The 17436-nt window shown below is 31.6% G+C and overlaps 1 protein-coding gene across 7 annotated transcripts in view; it reads left to right on the top strand.

Moving 5' to 3' along the window:
• LOC108036684 (calcium-dependent secretion activator) overlaps positions 1-17054 on the top strand; it is a 68036-nt gene extending 50982 nt beyond the window's left edge. For 3 of the 7 annotated variants that reach the window (XM_017112966.3, XM_050886948.1, XM_017112976.3), the window contains 8 exons: positions 2205-2411; positions 6185-6341; positions 7609-7750; positions 8046-8213; positions 14922-15231; positions 15294-15674; positions 16128-16264; positions 16320-17054. In XM_017112966.3, coding sequence (XP_016968455.1) covers positions 2205-2411; positions 6185-6341; positions 7609-7750; positions 8046-8213; positions 14922-15231; positions 15294-15674; positions 16128-16264; positions 16320-16524 — 1707 coding nt within the window. In that variant the 3' untranslated portion in view covers positions 16525-17054. Of the gene's footprint in view, positions 1-2204; positions 2412-6184; positions 6342-7608; positions 7751-8045; positions 8214-14921; positions 15232-15293; positions 15675-15980; positions 16058-16127; positions 16265-16319 lie in introns of those variants that run through there. The other 4 variants (XM_050886951.1, XM_050886949.1, XM_050886950.1 and 1 more) reach the window with 4 other exon arrangements.
• Positions 17055-17436: the final 382 nt, after the last annotated feature.

The raw sequence follows: 17436 nt of genomic DNA on the forward strand, positions 1-17436 counted from the left end.
ATAATAGGCCCGGTAAATGTTTAAAAAATCAACTATAATTTTAATTTGTTGTCCTGTTGTTATATACTATTAAGTTAAGCTAAAGAATATCAAAAAAACAAAAAATTGTCAAAAGTTTTGACAATGTAAAAACAAGTGACAATTTGTGACGAAAATTTGTTGTGTATGTATTTTGATTGGTGTATTAATAGTTAATTATGGAACAGCACAGCAGAATTTTATTTATTAGCGTATAAGTAGTCACATTCGCACACTCTTCTTGTGCGCTTCGTCTTTACGGTCCGTTCCATATAAAATACTAGTTTTAAAGAGTTGGTTTTACACTGTCTAAAATTTCGCCGGAGGCTTTAAATCTGATCGAGGTTTTTAAATCTGATATGCTTTTACAAATTTTAAAAATGATGAAAACATTTTTAGGTAGAAGCTTTTAGGCATAACACGCAAACGCTATCAAAAGAGATGGACTGACGGTTCGGGGGACTGGGATCGACTCGTCTATAGATGCTAATCAAAAGAGTTTTTTCTACTGCATTCAAAAATGCTACCCAAAATGTTAATGCCCTCTGCGAGGGTATAATAAAGAAAGAAAGGAATCTTTGACAATTCGATTACTGAATCTATACAAAACATAAAAGGAAACTAACTTCTGCAAGCCGAGGTTCTATACCCTTATCCTGTTAAACTATTAACAGAAATATTAAGATAATATGTTTGGAAAGGTTTCATCTCGATAGCTTCAAAACTGGGAGACTAGATCGCGTTATTTACACCATTTTTAAATTCCAATTTCACTTTTACCAATGGTTTTAGAATAAAAAGAAAGCTAGCCTCGGAAACCCGAACTTTTTACACCCTTGCAGGCCGTTCCCGTTGAAACAGAGCTTTCCGATTTTTAGTTAACTAAAAACTACTTGTAGGGATTTTAAGATACCCTCCCATTTTATTTACTATAGTAAAGCTCGAAACTTAGAAACGGACAGACGGACCGAAGGGCAAGGTATAATAATTTAACTTATTTTTTTATAAATATTTTTTTTTTGTTTTTTTAATTTCGAAAAGTAAGAAATCTCTTTACAACAAGGTACTTTTTACAGTCTTTCAATGTACTGTGTTTCAAGTTGCTGAATTTGGATTTATGAATACGTGTTTTAGCCGAAAAATTCACTAAACGCAAAAAAATGCATATCGCTGCTGAGCTCGCCAAACCGAAGATTATATGGCCTGGTAGTTAAAATAATGTCAACTATGATTTAAATTATAATTTAATTTAAATACCAAATATTTTTACCAATATTTAAATCGAACTTATTATTTATCAAAAGTTCCGCCTTATGGGATAAAATAAAAAATAATATATATGGAGTGGTGAACGGGTGTTCTCTTAAATTGAAATAAAAATAAATATCGTACGTAACATGCAAACATGGTAACGTGCAAAACAGTTTTGGTCTATTACAAATTTATAACAAAATATAAATTTCTAAGAATATCAACATAAATAGTTTATTTCTATAAATTTATTCTTACAATAAATATATTCTTCTTTTTATACCCGTTACTCGTACAGTAAAAGAGTATACTAGATTCGTCGGAAAGTATGTAACAGGTAGAAGGAAGCGTTTCCGACCTCATAAAGTATATATGTTTTTGATCAGAATCACTAGCTGAGTCGATCTAGCCATAGCCGTCTGTCTGTCTGTGACTGTCCGTATGAACGCTGAGATCTCGGAAACTATAAAAGTTACAAACAGTCAAACTTGGCATGCTGATTTTCTGAGCTTCCTGCGCAGCTTTTGTTTCAGCGGCGTGCCACGTCCACAATCAGCGAAAATCTGTAGCGCCTACAGTTTTTATGATAGAAAAAAATTTTAACTGAAATGTATTTTTCTCATCAATACCCATCGACTGGCCAAAAACAATCTGTCTGCCGCACACTTAACATATACTGAATAGCGGGTGGGTGGCGCTTTACAATATCGGTTTGCTGCATATATATCTCCATTTCCCTTTTGCTTCCTTAAGCTGAGTAACGGGTATCTGATAGTCGAGGCACTCGAATATAGCGTTCTTCCTTGTTTAAAAGATTCCGTTCGAAGTTGCAGAATAGTGTGTTTGTAACACTATACACTGTATACTTTATTTCAAAATAAGTAAAGATTTATGTGTACTCACACCCATTTAACACCTATGCCCAATTTATTTAGCTGCGCAAACATGACAAAATGGATAAAATTAAAATGCGTAAGGAAGATGATGATGTACCAAAAGGCCACAATGAAAGCGATATTGATTTAACCGCCAATACTGGACTCAGTAGCACATCAGACCTGGCTTCTGCAGCATCAACTAATGGATCGTCATTTCGTTATTGTATGCCGACACATGCAGTATACACCACGCCAGTACCAACGGCATGTATCGTTGATAAACATAGGTTTAGAAGTAGTAGACATGACATTTAGCCTGGTTGGGCTTTCATAATTGAACTAGCACCCTCCGCAAATTCATTATAATCATATCAGAATTGTCAGCATTTGAAATTTTTGAAGTTTCTCACGGTAAAGTGAAAGGCATAGGTCGCCAACAATTGTTGAAATCACTGCACGAGTCAAACCACATAAATATTAAGAAAGTTATAATGGACATTTTTATTTAGCCTCCAAAATTTGCATAATGTATTAAAAAAAGCAACTGATGTTTTTTAAGAAGGTTACTGGGTTAGTCTGTGTCGCCCAGTCAGATCATTCCTCATGAAAACTACAGAATTTATATCGGAATTATAGGCATACTTCAAAGTTTTCTTAGGGGTCGTATAGTTTTATACCTTAAACCTAAAACCCACATGAGCTTAAAAGGAAATTCATGGTACTTGTATAAAATTTTTTGTGAGTGAATAGTTCCACATAGAATTTTATACAGACCGACTATTTTTGATTAAAGGTTTTTGTTGTTTAAGATTACATTATTATATTCTTAATTTCAAAAATAATATTTAAATAAAAAGGAAATGTAAATTTAAATAAGAGATCGCTTTTGCTCTATATATTTTTTTTAAGATCTCACCTTCTGTCTTAAGTCTTTTACTGATAACCTAACCAGATGACTGATAAAATACTCGACGTGTCCTGATTATATAAAATCAAGACTGAACCAAAACTCTGCCAAGACTCAAATTTTTCCACTTTTTGTTCCCTATACAAAACCTATGTGAAAATATCGGAGTCTTATGTAAGACTCAGAGTATTACTGAAAAATTGGCAGAAAATAGACAAACACTTTCTAAAGAAAATCTAGAAATCAAACCGTTAATTTGTCTTTCAATATAAAATAATAGGTGACTTTTAATGCTCGCTTACTAGAAATGTATTATTAAAAAAACAATACCTGTGTGTTTCGCTTCATCGTTCTAATTAAAATCATATTAACCAAAGAATTAGTTTCAAAATGCTAAAAACTTAAAATAAAAAATTATTTATATATAACATATATAAATTATATATATACAAATTTAAAAATCAAGGTAATTTTTTTTCTATTGCATTTCTTGAGGTGTCTGCAAATAAGTGTATAAACACTTTTAGTGTATAAACATGTTTTTACGAGCTATGGTATTATATTCTTTTTTATGCTAATGTCATTTAAACCTTTTCTCGAAAGCTATTTGCTAACTGGCTAATATACCATTGTTTCGGTACAGGTTAAACTGTTATTTTGATACAGAACTTAATAATAATTTTAAATGTTGCTTATGAAAAGGTAATTCTACAGCCAACAAAGAAGAGGAAACTTTTTCACACCTTTATTAAAATATTTTTTTTTCTACCGTAACCTCTAAGTTAGAAAAAAATTTCATCAACCATTATTGCATTTTTATCTAAATTTAATAACTTCGGTATATCAAAAATGGATTATCAAGTTATCTTTGAATTCAGAATTGATATAACAAAAATATAGCAAGCTGGGAAAATATTTAACAAGCTACTGAAAAATAAGAAAGTTCAATAAATTCTGTTGCACATTAGGGAGTGAATTGGTTTACAACATTGACTACGGAAGTCTTTTGCAGAGTGCTCCTTTTATGTTAATGTTAAAATTTTCGGAGCACTGGATGTAGTCGATGTTTTTGTTTAAGTGTTAGACGTCTGACGAAATCATAAAGAATCAATAAACCGTTATTTTTAAAGTTGCTTTTAAATATATACTGGATTCAATGGGTTTGTTAAATTAGGACATCAACTTTAAATGTAATACTACTTGGTTTTCTGACTTTTCAATTACGGTATAAACAGAAGTCTTGAAATCAAAGCCCTTCAAAAATGCCACGTTTGTTTGTGTTTTTACTTTTTTTTATTAATAAAATAGTTCTTTGATTTTGAGTGAATAAAAACTAATTATTTAATAACAATTACATGCGGTAATTGGAGTTTAATGTATGGCTCATTACATTCCAAATTGGAAAAAAAAACTCGCTAAGAAAAACAAGAAATCAAACCAGTAATTTGTTATCAATGTTATAGCAGTGTATTAAAAATGTTCAAACAGTGTGTGTTATGAAGTGCCTATTTTAAACTGGGTTTCCGCTTCATCGTCCTTATTAAATCATATTTAACAAAAAAATTGGGTTTAAAAGGTTTAAATCTTAAAAAAATTCTTTTATATGAACGGGTCCATGATTAAGTTGTAATAAAAAACAGAAAACGATGGTAGACAAATATGCATATATTTTTTACACAACACGAAATATAATGGACTTTTAAAAATTCTTTTTTCTATCTTTCCTGGTGGGAGATATATATAAAACGATGGTAGACAAATATGCATATATTTTTTACACAAAACGAAATATAATGGACTTTTAAAAATTCTTTTTTCTATCTTTCCTGGTGGGAGATATATATAAAACACATTTTATATACCGGAGTAGAAGAAAATATAATCAAAAATGAAGAAGCTATAAATATTTTCCTATAAATTAGCCCAACGTTCCTATAGCATTTTTTATAATTTCTGTGGGAGCATTAGGTTGTAGATTTTCGATTCGGTTCGTTCCGAAACAAGTCTTGGGAAGATTTCATCGCAGGGGTATAACAAAATTGTTATACATTACACATACCCAACATTTGTAAGAGAGTACATGTAAACTACATTTTGAGTTAAATGTAAGTTTTCAAGTAGTATTTAGGTTTATCATGAGGGCAAGAAAATGTGCCGTAAACTGTCAGCGCTGCAGACTTTCCTACCATTAATGTATAATAGCTAAAAAAAAAGTTGTGTATATTGTTGGAAGTGATAACTATTAAATATTTTTCTAAAGTTGTGTTAAATTTTTAGTTTGGTTGAAAACATGAAATACAATATATGTACATAAAATATACTGTCTATACATTTTTAATACAACATTTGTAAACAAGGATCTGCTGGTGTGCAAATGTTGTGTTTTTTTTTACCTGTTTAGTTCCCTTTTTTTGCCGCACGTTTGACAATTGCACGAAAAAACGAAAATATGACAGAAATGTGACTATGTTTGTTCGAAAAGGCTACCTTTTATATTTTACATTCCCTTGCTTGATTGCATAATGTTTTTAGCAATTTAGATTTTAGCAATATGGCTTACCTAATTGTAAACAGTTCTTTAGGCATTCATTTTTAAAAATTAAAATTTGTTTAATTAAGAATTGTTGTTGTAAGGTATCTTGAGAAAATTAGAATTTTCTTACACAAAAAATTGTTGTTGCTACTGGCTTCCACTTAAGTTAGTGATGTAAAACCAATAAAGTGAAAATGAACAACAAGCACATTGGGTAAGCCATGTTGCTAAAACCCAAATTGCTAAAAAAGAAAAAATGTTAAATGTAAATAGTTTTTATTTATACAATTGATTTGTAAATGACACAGAGAAACTACAGTTTTATTTTTAGTGAATAGTTTTTAGTGGTAAAAAAATATTGAGAAAAACATCTTTCTAGTTTTTGTTATGATGTTATGATGATCAGGTTAACCTTCACATACTCATCTAAACAAATACAGCTAAATTCTTTGGTGAACTGGTGAAATATCTTCTATGTGTGCAAATATAGTTAACATTTCTTTTAAAACTGTTGTACTTTGAAAATGTTGCCTGTAATCTTATATTAATTCTACATTTTTCATCAACAATTAATAATTAAACATTCATTTTCTTTAGGCTTTTGCATGGTTTAGCGACTTGCTGGTTGAACACGCGGAGATATTTTGGTCTCTTTTTGCAGTTGATATGGATAGAGTCTTATCAGAACAAGCTCCTGATACATGGGATTCGTTCCCATTGTTTCAAATTTTAAATGACTATTTAAGAGCTGATGGTAAGTTAATATTTCTGAATTTCTTTAAAAAAAATTATTTAAAAAAACTATATGGGTCATTCGCTGTTATCCTGAAAACTATAGGAACTCCAAAAATTTTGAGATCTCTCTAGCATCAATAAGTTCCATACCACAGGTGGCGGTGTATAATATTGCTTTGCTTGTCTTATATCTTAATCTCCCTTTTGTTTTACCGAGACACTCGACTAGTTATACCCTTGCAAAGGGTCGGTAGTTTGCAAAGCGGTAAAAGAGACTTTTTCGACCCCATAGTGTCTATATTCTTTATCAGCATTACTACGCAAATTAGGCAACACCTATCGATTGCGCTTTTTAATCCCGCTTTGCTACTTTTAAATCCATCTCCCATTTGTTTCCTTTAGTTGGGATATCTGATAGTTGATATACCCTTGCAGAAGGTATACAAATTTCAACCAAAAGTTTAAAGCGGGGTGAAGGAGACGTTTCCGACGCCGTAAAGTATGTATGTTCTTAATCGGGATCACTAGCCGAGTCTATTTATCCATGTTCGTTCGTTTATCACAATCAAAGCACCAGGAGATATACTTAATCAAATAGGGAGAAATATTTTAAAATGTTTTGTATATCAAAATCCTGATACACGAGTTTTTTTATTTACCGAATAATCATTATATTATCTGCAAGGGTATAAAATTTGGCTAAGATGTTTCCGACCCCATAAAGTATATATATTCTTGATCAGCATCACTAGACGAGAAGATTTAGCCATGTCCGTCTTTCCGACTACAACATATTCACTAGTCGGCATGAGTATTTTGACAAAACAAAAGTAAAGTATCAAAAAATTTAAATTTTCAAGACGAGGGAAAAAACTTAATAGATAGATTTTTACACAAGTACGGAATTTTCAATAAGTTCTGAATGGGTTAATAAAGGTATTAGTGCATCATTCAAACGGCATTTAAATGACTTTTCCATTGCTGCCAAAAGTTAAATGATGCACGTTCAAGTTACGAGTATACTTTACTTTTGTTTTGTCAAAATACTTAAGCCGACTAGGGTAGCTATCGAAAAAAAACGGTCACAGAAATAATGCAATAATTTTTTTTAATGTCACTGAAGTAAAAAAATGTCTCAATGGGTGACTATCTTTGATTATTTCTTATAACTGCAAGGGTATACAGACTTCGACTGGCCAAAGTTAATTTCCTTTCTTGTTAAGAAAATATTTTTGATAATTTAAATTGGTCATATTTTACATATTAAATTTAAAATTTTATTTCAGATAATTTGAGGAATGGGCGTTTTCATCAGCACCTGCGAGACACATTCGCACCATTAGTCGTGCGGTACGTGGATCTGATGGAATCTTCAATAGCTCAGTCGATTCATAAGGGATTTGAAAAAGAACGCTGGGAAAGTAAAGGGTAAGTATAGCTTTAAATATTTAATTATCACACAAATTAAAAAATATAATTTGATAAAAGATATATGCACAAATTGCAACAATATTCATAGATTATTCGTAAAAAATTGGCAAGTTAATTTAAATAAATTTTGTATTAAATTAAACTCGTTAACTGTCCGAATTGAAAGATATTTTGGAAGTCAGATTGGCAAGGTCACACATACGTACATATATTAATTAAGCTCGAATTTCATATTCTGCATATAAACGCAGTATTTGTGTTGTATTTATATTTATATTCTATAAAACTTTAGGATTAACGCTGCTTTGAACCCTGCAGCATTAAACAATGCTGCCCAGGCGCTCAATACAGCAGCTCTCAACCCATCAATGCTACTCAGCGGCAAAAAAGATCAAGTAAATTTTTATGTGCCGAAGTTACCAAAGCAATCTAATTCAACAGCGGCCAGCGACGAAATGAGGTTTTTAAATAAAAAAAATCAATTAATTTATAGAAGTAGATTTTCAAGTTATGTGCATTTGGTTTTGCATTTTGTGTTCTGCCAAATTTTTAGCATTGCCGATCTTATAGCTTATCAGCATTAGCATTTCACAAGATAGTAAGCCAATCTTACATTCTAGAAAGTTGTAGAACTTAGAAATACTAAGTTATATATTATTATGAAAATGATTTCCTTGTTTATTATTTTATATTTATAGCGTTCTTAAGTGAAAATTTGCATACCAAAATACTTTGATATTTTTAACTACATTTAATTATAGAATTTTGTACTTGGTCCTTATGTTAAGGATCGTAGGGGTCAACCAATTGTCTTTTAGTCCGTCAGTTTCCACAGTTATAATTTTCAAATGAGATGCAGATATTATACGGCGTACGGAAAGTGCTTTAAATCGAACCATTAGTTAAAAGGTTTATTTAACTGTTTAGGTGAGTTACGGGTATATAATAGTCAAGGGGAGCTAGAAAGTTAGGACTTGGCATGCAGTTTTCTGGGCTTCCTGCGCAGCTAAGGTAGTGGTCGCAGTTTTCATGCTAGAAACAAATTTTTAACTGAAATGCATTTGTGTCATCAATACGTTTCGATTGACCTGAAAAAGGTGTTCCGCCCACTCTAACGTCCACAAACGCTCAAAACGCTTAAATCTGTCTGCCGCCCGCATACCCCACATATTAAAATAGCAGGTAAAAGCGCTCTACAATATCGCATTCCTGCTTATTTATCTCCCTTTCCCTTTTCCTCTCTTTAGCAGAGTAACAAGTATCTGATAGTCGAGGCACTCGATTATAGAGATCTTCCTTGCTTGTTTTTGATTTTGCAGGCGAAGAAACAAAATTCAAATTATTTGATGATACCATTTATTTTTATTAAACCTGAAATGATTTCTTTTCATCCATTTGTTATTACTATAAAGATTTCTTCGTCATAAGCTTAATTAATGAATTTTAGATTTTATTTTGTTGATTTTTTTATTTTACCTAAATAGTACTTTTCGTGAAATTTCCGTGCTTTTTAATCCCCAAACATAGTACATATTACAATTAGTATTAAAATCGTTGGTTTTGATATATATTCTAGCTTCTTATTTATCAATATTGGATTTTTTTAAACATGTTAAGCTACGTTTATATTTTTGGTGAACTTAATTGGATTTTAATCTTGTCCATCTTAAAAAGCCTTCATACTGTACATAAAAATGTTAAGCTTATTGACAATATTTAAAAATGAAAGGTGCGTGTATTCTTCTATTATTCTATTAACAAAAGCTATGTTCACCAACCCGGTGTTGACATACCCTCACAGCTTAACAGACATCATGAATATAAAATCATACTTTTACTACATAAACCGTTTAACCCGAATTAAAAAAATTAAGAATGAAATTAATTAGATCGTATAATACATTTTGTCACAAAAGTTGATATCAGATCTTTGGGTTGCTGTAGGTGCGATCGACACTAGATTTTGACCTCGCTCAGAGGTGTTTTTTTTATATCAGAATTTTATTTGTTAAAAATCAATCATTAAATTCAGCTACTTTCATAAAAAAAAATATTGTTCAAGTTTCTTATGTGGAAGATACACCTTAATTCGCATGGATACGCAAAAAAAAGTTTAACGCACAGGCAGTGTTATAGGTTCTGAACTAGTACATGTAGCCATGTAATAAAAATTTTAATACGCGGCTTTTACAACAATGTGTTGCATGTTAAACGTGAGGAAATGTCAATGGGTAAACACTTTAAGGCTTAGCGCGAAATCGTTTAAGCCGGTTTTGAGATATAGGAAAAAAGTTTAAAAAATGACGGAACAAAAACTTTTGGTCATGATCTTTAACCGATAGTATTTTGACAAATCATGTTAGGAAATCGAACAAAGTATTTTAATATACCTTTCTAACGACATATAGCATAAGCCTGTAGCTTTAGTAGTTCACAAGTTACGGGTCTACAAAATTTATCTATTTATAGCTATTTTCATCCCAAACTAACTAGTTTTTTCAAAAGTGGTAGAATCAAAGTTTCTTCTATTGAGCTGTTTAACATCATCTTAAATTTCTAGGACCTTCAAATAGAGTTTGGATACGCACAAAATTAAGCTATTTATAGCTGTTTTCTCGCCAAACTAGCTAGTTTTTCCAAAAGTGGTAGAACTAATGTTTTTTATATTGAGCTGTTTAACATCATCCTTCATTTTCAGGACTCTAAAATACCGTTTTAGGACAAACTAATAGTAACGCATACTTTTGAACGGAGCATCCGATCTTGACAGTGGAGGTGTCATTCGACGCGTATTTTTCATTGAGAATACAAATAGGTGAATAGCCGGCGTAGTTATCCTACCGTCCCAAACAGATAAAATTTTCCAAATTTATAACTTTTAACTTAACTTATACAATTTCACCACTTTTTCTCCCACACCAATTGATTTTCTTAAAGTCTTGGTATGCAATTTTTTGGTTTATGCAACACAATAGGACGATTACTGTAGATTTTCATTTCTACGTGTATATATGTAGTCTCCTTCGTACACTCTCCTGTCTCCTTCGTCACTACGTGGACTGCCGACCACAGTGATCCTGAACACTCTAGATTTTGAAGATTATTTGCCAAAGATTTCACAATTTTCTGAAGCTATTTTAAACAAAAAACATTTATTTCTTGTACAAAACAAAGCAAGAAATGGTCTAAAGCAAGAAATGATCGTGATGCCCATTTTTGACTAATTTCATGTTTGTGTACTAAACAAAGCAAAAAAGTTTAAAACACGGAATGTTATACCGCGTTAAATTCGTTATTAAATTCTAAATCAATTGGCATTTTAATCTAAAAGTTATACTCTTGGATCTTGGAGATCCTTTATGTGTATAAAGTAGCTTAAGATATAAAACGTTTGTTTTAAGACCTTTGGAAAAAACCACTAGTTCAGCGGGAAGAAAAATATATAGGAATTTATACAAGTATTATACGGATTCATACCAACATTTGTAAATGATATGAATTCGAATTATTTCGATATGAAAGAAGATATATGTGAAAATTCAGGAGGCAATACCTTACGGGAATTGTTCTGTTTTCTTTCTTAGTGTAAACTCCGTACTTAGAGCTAGATTGTTTGCTACTCCTTAAGCTGCGGTGTTCTAAAGTTTTATTAGTAAAACCATTTTAACTGAAATGTATTGCTCTCGTCAACACTTATTTATTGATCTGAAACAAGTTTGACACGCGGACTATATCAAGATGGGCCAATTAGGACATGATGTCATGTATGACAAAAATTACCAACTTGAAATCGACATGGCATTAACAATTCCTTGATATCGAAAATTCCTATCGGTATCGGTATATTCTAATGAAGCTCTTCAAAACTAAATCACAAAACAAGACTATGGGGCTCTTCTCAAAGACTAAATTTTATTTTGTTTGGCAGTTTGTCCCAAAACGTTATCATTGTGGACGGCAGTCCACGCAGTGACGAAGCGAAGTGACGAACCGGGAGGTTCTGCGAATGTGACTACTATATATAGACGAAGAAATTAAAACCTACAGAAATCGTCCGATTGCTTCGAGTGATGTATCGAAGGTATTGCAAAAAACTAAAAGAATTGCATACCAAGATCTTAAAAAATAAAATGGTTTGGGAGGAAAAGTAATAAAATCGTAAAAGTTAAAATATACAAATAAATAAATTGTGTATACCCATAACTTGTGAACTACTAAAGCTACAGGCTTGTGCTGTACGTCTTTAGAAAGGTATGTAATAAACGATCAACTTAATAAACACACTTTATATATTTTTTACATTCGGCACGCTGCAACTCAATATGTTATTGCTTAGTTCTTTGATTTTAATGAAGCGTGCCGAATGATATTAAAATTTTTTTTTTGTTGAAGGTGCGATCGTCACTATATTTTTACCTCGTTTAGAGGTGTTTTTGTTTTATTTTAGGGTCCTGAGAATTCTAGATGGCGTTAAACAGCTTAATATAAAAAACTTTAGTTTTACCATTTTTCGAGAAACTCGCAAGATTGGCGGGATATAACAAGGAAGAACGCTATAGTCGAGCGTCCCATAGGTATAATCGAACATTTTTTTGTTAAATATATATTTGTTGTTTTCTAACATATGATTCCCTACGCTTGGAGAAAAATTTTTTTAATTAGTTCTGAATTTCGAATTTAATTTTATCATATCATATAGCTTTCTTAGGGAGGGTTAGGAAAATAAGATTAAACAAATTATAGTCTCGGCGTTTTTGACTTATTATCTTACAATATTGGGGATAACATATTATCTTATAATATGGGAGCGCGAAGGCTCCTCGCCCATAATATTGGGAATAACATATTATTTTATAATATGGGAGCGCGAAGGCTTCTCGCCCAACCATTATTTTTCAGCAATTTAAGTTTGTACAAAATTTACCTTGTGTTTCAATTTTGGGTGCGCTAGACTGTAATTTTTGCTTATGTTTCTGGCAACGCCAAGAAAGAAAGAAATACGTTAAATAGGCTACAGATGTACGTATGTACGTATGTTTACTTACTACTTATAAACAAGGAAAATTACTTAGCCAACAAGAAATTATGATATACAAACACAATGGGAGATATTAAGGCGCCACCTACCTGATATTTCAACAATAACACATAATATTGTGTTAGCAGACAAATTCAAGAGTTCTGGCCGTTTGTGGGTGTTAGAGTGTGCGAGGCCAACTTTTTTTTAGGTCAATCGGAAGGTGAAGAAAAAAAATCATATTTCTTTTAGCATGAAAGCTGTGGCTACCAGATTTTTGGGCGAATTGTGGGCGTTAGAATGGGCTTGGAAAGGTTTTTTTTTTTAGGTAATCGATAGGTATTGACAAGACCAATACCAATACAATTGTTTCTAGCATAAAAACTATAGGCACTACCGTTTTGGGCGGTTTCTGGGCGTTAGACCGGTCGTGGCACCCTGACAAACTGCACTGCGCAAGAAGCTCACATATCTATATGCCAAGTCCCCAATGTCTAGCTTTTGTAGTTTTCGAGATCTCACCATTCATACGGACGGACAGACAAATGACAGAAGCACAAGCGATCATGGCTAGTTTGACTCGGCAAGTGATCCGAGCAAGTGACAATTTTATACACTAAAACATTTTTTTCGGATGTCGAAAATGCTGAAGACAGCTTCCTTCTACATGTTACATGCTACTGTTACATGTTACACGTTACATTAATGGAATATTTTACTGAAGCTTGTCGAATAAGAACATTTTAGAAAGTTATAGGAATTTCTCTGTTTCATTACTTTTTAATAAATTGATTCCGATTAGGTTAAAGTTAGCTTTAATTACCGCTCTCTCCATTCTGTCCTACAGTACATTCACATAAGAAAGAAAGGGAAGGAACATCTTTTACCCAGTGTTGAAGAGTAAAAGAACCGAATATGACTAACTGTATATAACTAACCGTATATGACTAACCTTCGTATGGCGAGAGTCGTGCGCCCAATGCTATTTTTTTTTTTAATTTTTTAAAAGAAATCTTTTTTAAAGCGGTCATCTTAACATTATGTATTTAACTTTTATCGTTTTTTTTATTTTAAAGCAATATAACGGGTATCTAACAGCAAGGCGTTTTCTCTTGTTTTGTCATACACTCTTTAGAACAAAATGAATGCAAATCGAATGCAATTTTATGAGATAGAGAGTAAACAAAGTCCAACAGTTACCACACTATCGTTTACATAGCTTTTATTATAAAGAACCATTCTTTTTATTTCTGGAAAAAAAGTAAGAGAAAAATAATACAAGAAACGAAGTTTTTTAAAAACTTGTTCATAAAAAACTTCGATATTTTTCTGCTTACTAGCATACCAATGTCCTTTAAGTTCGCTCCAAATATTTGGGGATCGGCGATTAAAGTTGCTAAAACTAAAACTGCTAAGCTATTTCTTTCATAAGTCATATAAAAAATCTGCGATTTAAGGATGCTAATTTATGTAGAACCGAGCCTTACTTTAATGACAACTCACCACTAAGTGAAATCAAAAAACTTATATCTCATGTAAATGCAATTTAAAACTAAAAAGATTAAAAGACTAAAATATTATGTAATATATAAATATTATAATATATTGCCTGAAATATATATTATTTTATAAATATATATAATCCAGTGATGCAATATTCTAGATTCTGGTCAAATACACAATATACAATTATAAATAATGCACAGCAGAACGGCAAGTTCGGCCTCTATGGCGCATTTAGCTACTAAATTAAATATCGCACAAGTTTTAAAACTTCTCAAACGCGACACCAAATATGTTTTTTCTAATATGAAATCACTTAAGTTTAAATATATAAAGTAAAACGGGAGCATGCTAATAAATAAATTTACTTTTTTAAATGGGTATGTGAACTTTAGGCCTTCTTATTAAAATATAAAGTAAAATTTATTTGTGTTCTTGAAGAAGGGGGTGAGTAAGAAATACTAACAATGTGTTATGTTGTGTTAAATGCTGCGCATAAACAAAATAATATCCGTTGATATGTTTTGTTTGAAAATGCTTCTTAATAAACCATTATTTTATGTTACATATGCCACATATTCACACATATATAACAAATTACTCAAAAAATGTAATTTATCCAAAATTTTCTTTTTTTTTTTTGCTTAGGAACGGATGTGCCACCTCTGAAGACTTATTTTGGAAACTAGATGCTCTACAGTCGTTTATAAGAGACCTGCACTGGCCAGACGCAGAGTTTCGACAACATTTAGAACAGCGTCTTAAAATGATGGCCGTCGATATGATAGAGCAATGTATACAACGAACTGATTCGTCTTTTCAGTCGTGGCTAAAAAAAAACATTGCCTTCATATCAACTGATTATATTTTACCTTCAGAAATGTGCGCTATGGTCAATGTGATATTAGATGCTAAAAATCAAAGCTTTAAATTGACTACTATTGACGGCATTGATTTGGTAAGAAATTAATTTAAAAATAAAATTAAATTAAAACTTTTAAATATATTTGTTCTACATAGTATAAATTTCATGCAAAAATTGACGACCAAATCGACAAAGCGAATGTAGCTATGACACAAGGTCTAACTGGTAAACTTATGTCAGTGCTAGAGTCGACTTTGTCAAAATTAGCACGATACGACGAAGGTAGCCTAATCGGCTCGATTCTTAGTTTTACAAATGTATCGAGCTCGGGAAAGGATCTCGGGCAAGGATATGTAAATTTCTTTAGAAATAATATGGATCAAGTACGAGGAAAAATTGGCGACGATTTATGGACCCTGAATTTCTTTGAGCAGTGGTACTCGCAGCAGATTAACATGCTATGTAATTGGCTTTCGGAACGTTTGGACCACGCTCTGCACTACGCTCAAGTTTCATCTATTTCTCACATTATCAAGGTAATACACAAGCATTAGACAAACTAAGCTTTATTTTTTCTTCTTATACATGAATTTAAGATAACAAGGAGGTGTCAAAGACCTTAGAATAATAAGATGTCCAGCGCCATACGATTTTCTTGCACATAATTTTATTATGTGGCCCATTTCTGTGTTATTGCCAAACCAATTAATAATTGTTACGCATCTTAGAGATTATACTGGGTTTGGTGGTGTATCCTCTTGAATTTCTTTATTTTTTTTATTTTAAAATACTTAGTACTTAGTAATGTCGCTAAAACCAATATAATATTCTTTAAAATTTAGAAAATATATTCAGACTTCGAATTACAAGGTGTATTAGAAGATAAATTAAACTCTAAAGCTTAATTTATCTTCTTTATTTTTTTTATTTTAAAATACTTAGTACTTAGTAATGTCGCTAAAACCAATATAATATTCTTTAAAATTTAGAAAATATATTCAGACTTCGAATTACAAGGTGTATTAGAAGATAAATTAAACTCTAAAGCATATCAAGCAGTCGCACAGCGAATGGCGACAGAGGAAGCGACATGTGCTTTGACAATGCCTGATGTTAGCGAAGATGAGTAAGTTAACTTTTGTATAAAACAAAAACTTATAAAAAGAATTATTCCTATTCAGACCCTGTGACGACATTCGAGAAGGGGAAGAAGAAGATACTGGCGACGAATCTACCTCTAACATACCAAGGGGCTTACCAAAACCAAAAATTGCTGCCGCTCAAGCTGCTGCTGTTACCAACGTTGTTGCCGGCCGTGTGGGTAATTTACTCGGCAAAGGCATTGGCGGCCTTAGTTCAAAGTTGGGAAGTGGAAGTTGGTTTTAAATGCTAGTATTTAAGATTATTTAAAGAATAGTTTTTTAAATTATTATTTCAAATTTCTTAATTTCTTTATTTTAAATTTCTTAATGATTTAAGATCTCTAGAATGATATGCAAATAGAAAAAATGGATAAGCTATTTTGCCTTTTGCTTCTTTGATGTTCTGACTAAATATATATTCAATACCCTATTACTTTATTTCTAAATATATCATAATAAATTCTAACATTATCTAAACTAATATTTAAATAGAATAGTTTATTATATGAGTTTCTAGGATATATCGATACTATTTGCACTCCATAACGAAAAGCCGAGCGGTTACCAGACCCATTACGTCTGCTTCAAACAAAAATAAAATCTATGGTATTCGTAATTGAAAACGTAAGCCCAAACAATGCCCATTGTCACGGCTCAGATACCAGTTCTCTTTATAGTTTAAGTATATGTGCATCTTTAAAAATTTAAGAGATATAAAAGTATTTTCTTCGTTTAGCAAACCAAATATACTTGGCGTATCACAAACTGTTACAACATTTACTTAAAATCCCTAATAATTCTTAGAGTAATATTTATTTTGCTGTCTGAAAGAATAAATTAATGAGTTTCTACCTGTTGTTAGATAAACGAATAAAATAACACACGTGCTTTTACATAATAAAAATGGTTTTCAAATTTTTACAGGAAACATAACGGTGACTCTGAAGCAATTTGTCACCTTTCAGTTAAATTTGTATTCCAAAGTCTTAAAATAATTATTTTTATCAATTTAAAAACCATACTGCTCTGACAACCTCAAATCAAATATTGCGACGACAACCAATTTTAAACAAGAATGGAAGTTAACTTCGGCAAGACGAAGTTTGTATACCCTTGCAGTTTTAAGAAATAATCAACGTTACTAACACCATGTGAA

Source organism: Drosophila biarmipes, chromosome 4, assembly GCF_025231255.1.
Source record: "Drosophila biarmipes strain raj3 chromosome 4, RU_DBia_V1.1, whole genome shotgun sequence".
Classification (NCBI taxonomy): Eukaryota; Metazoa; Arthropoda; class Insecta; order Diptera; family Drosophilidae; genus Drosophila; species Drosophila biarmipes.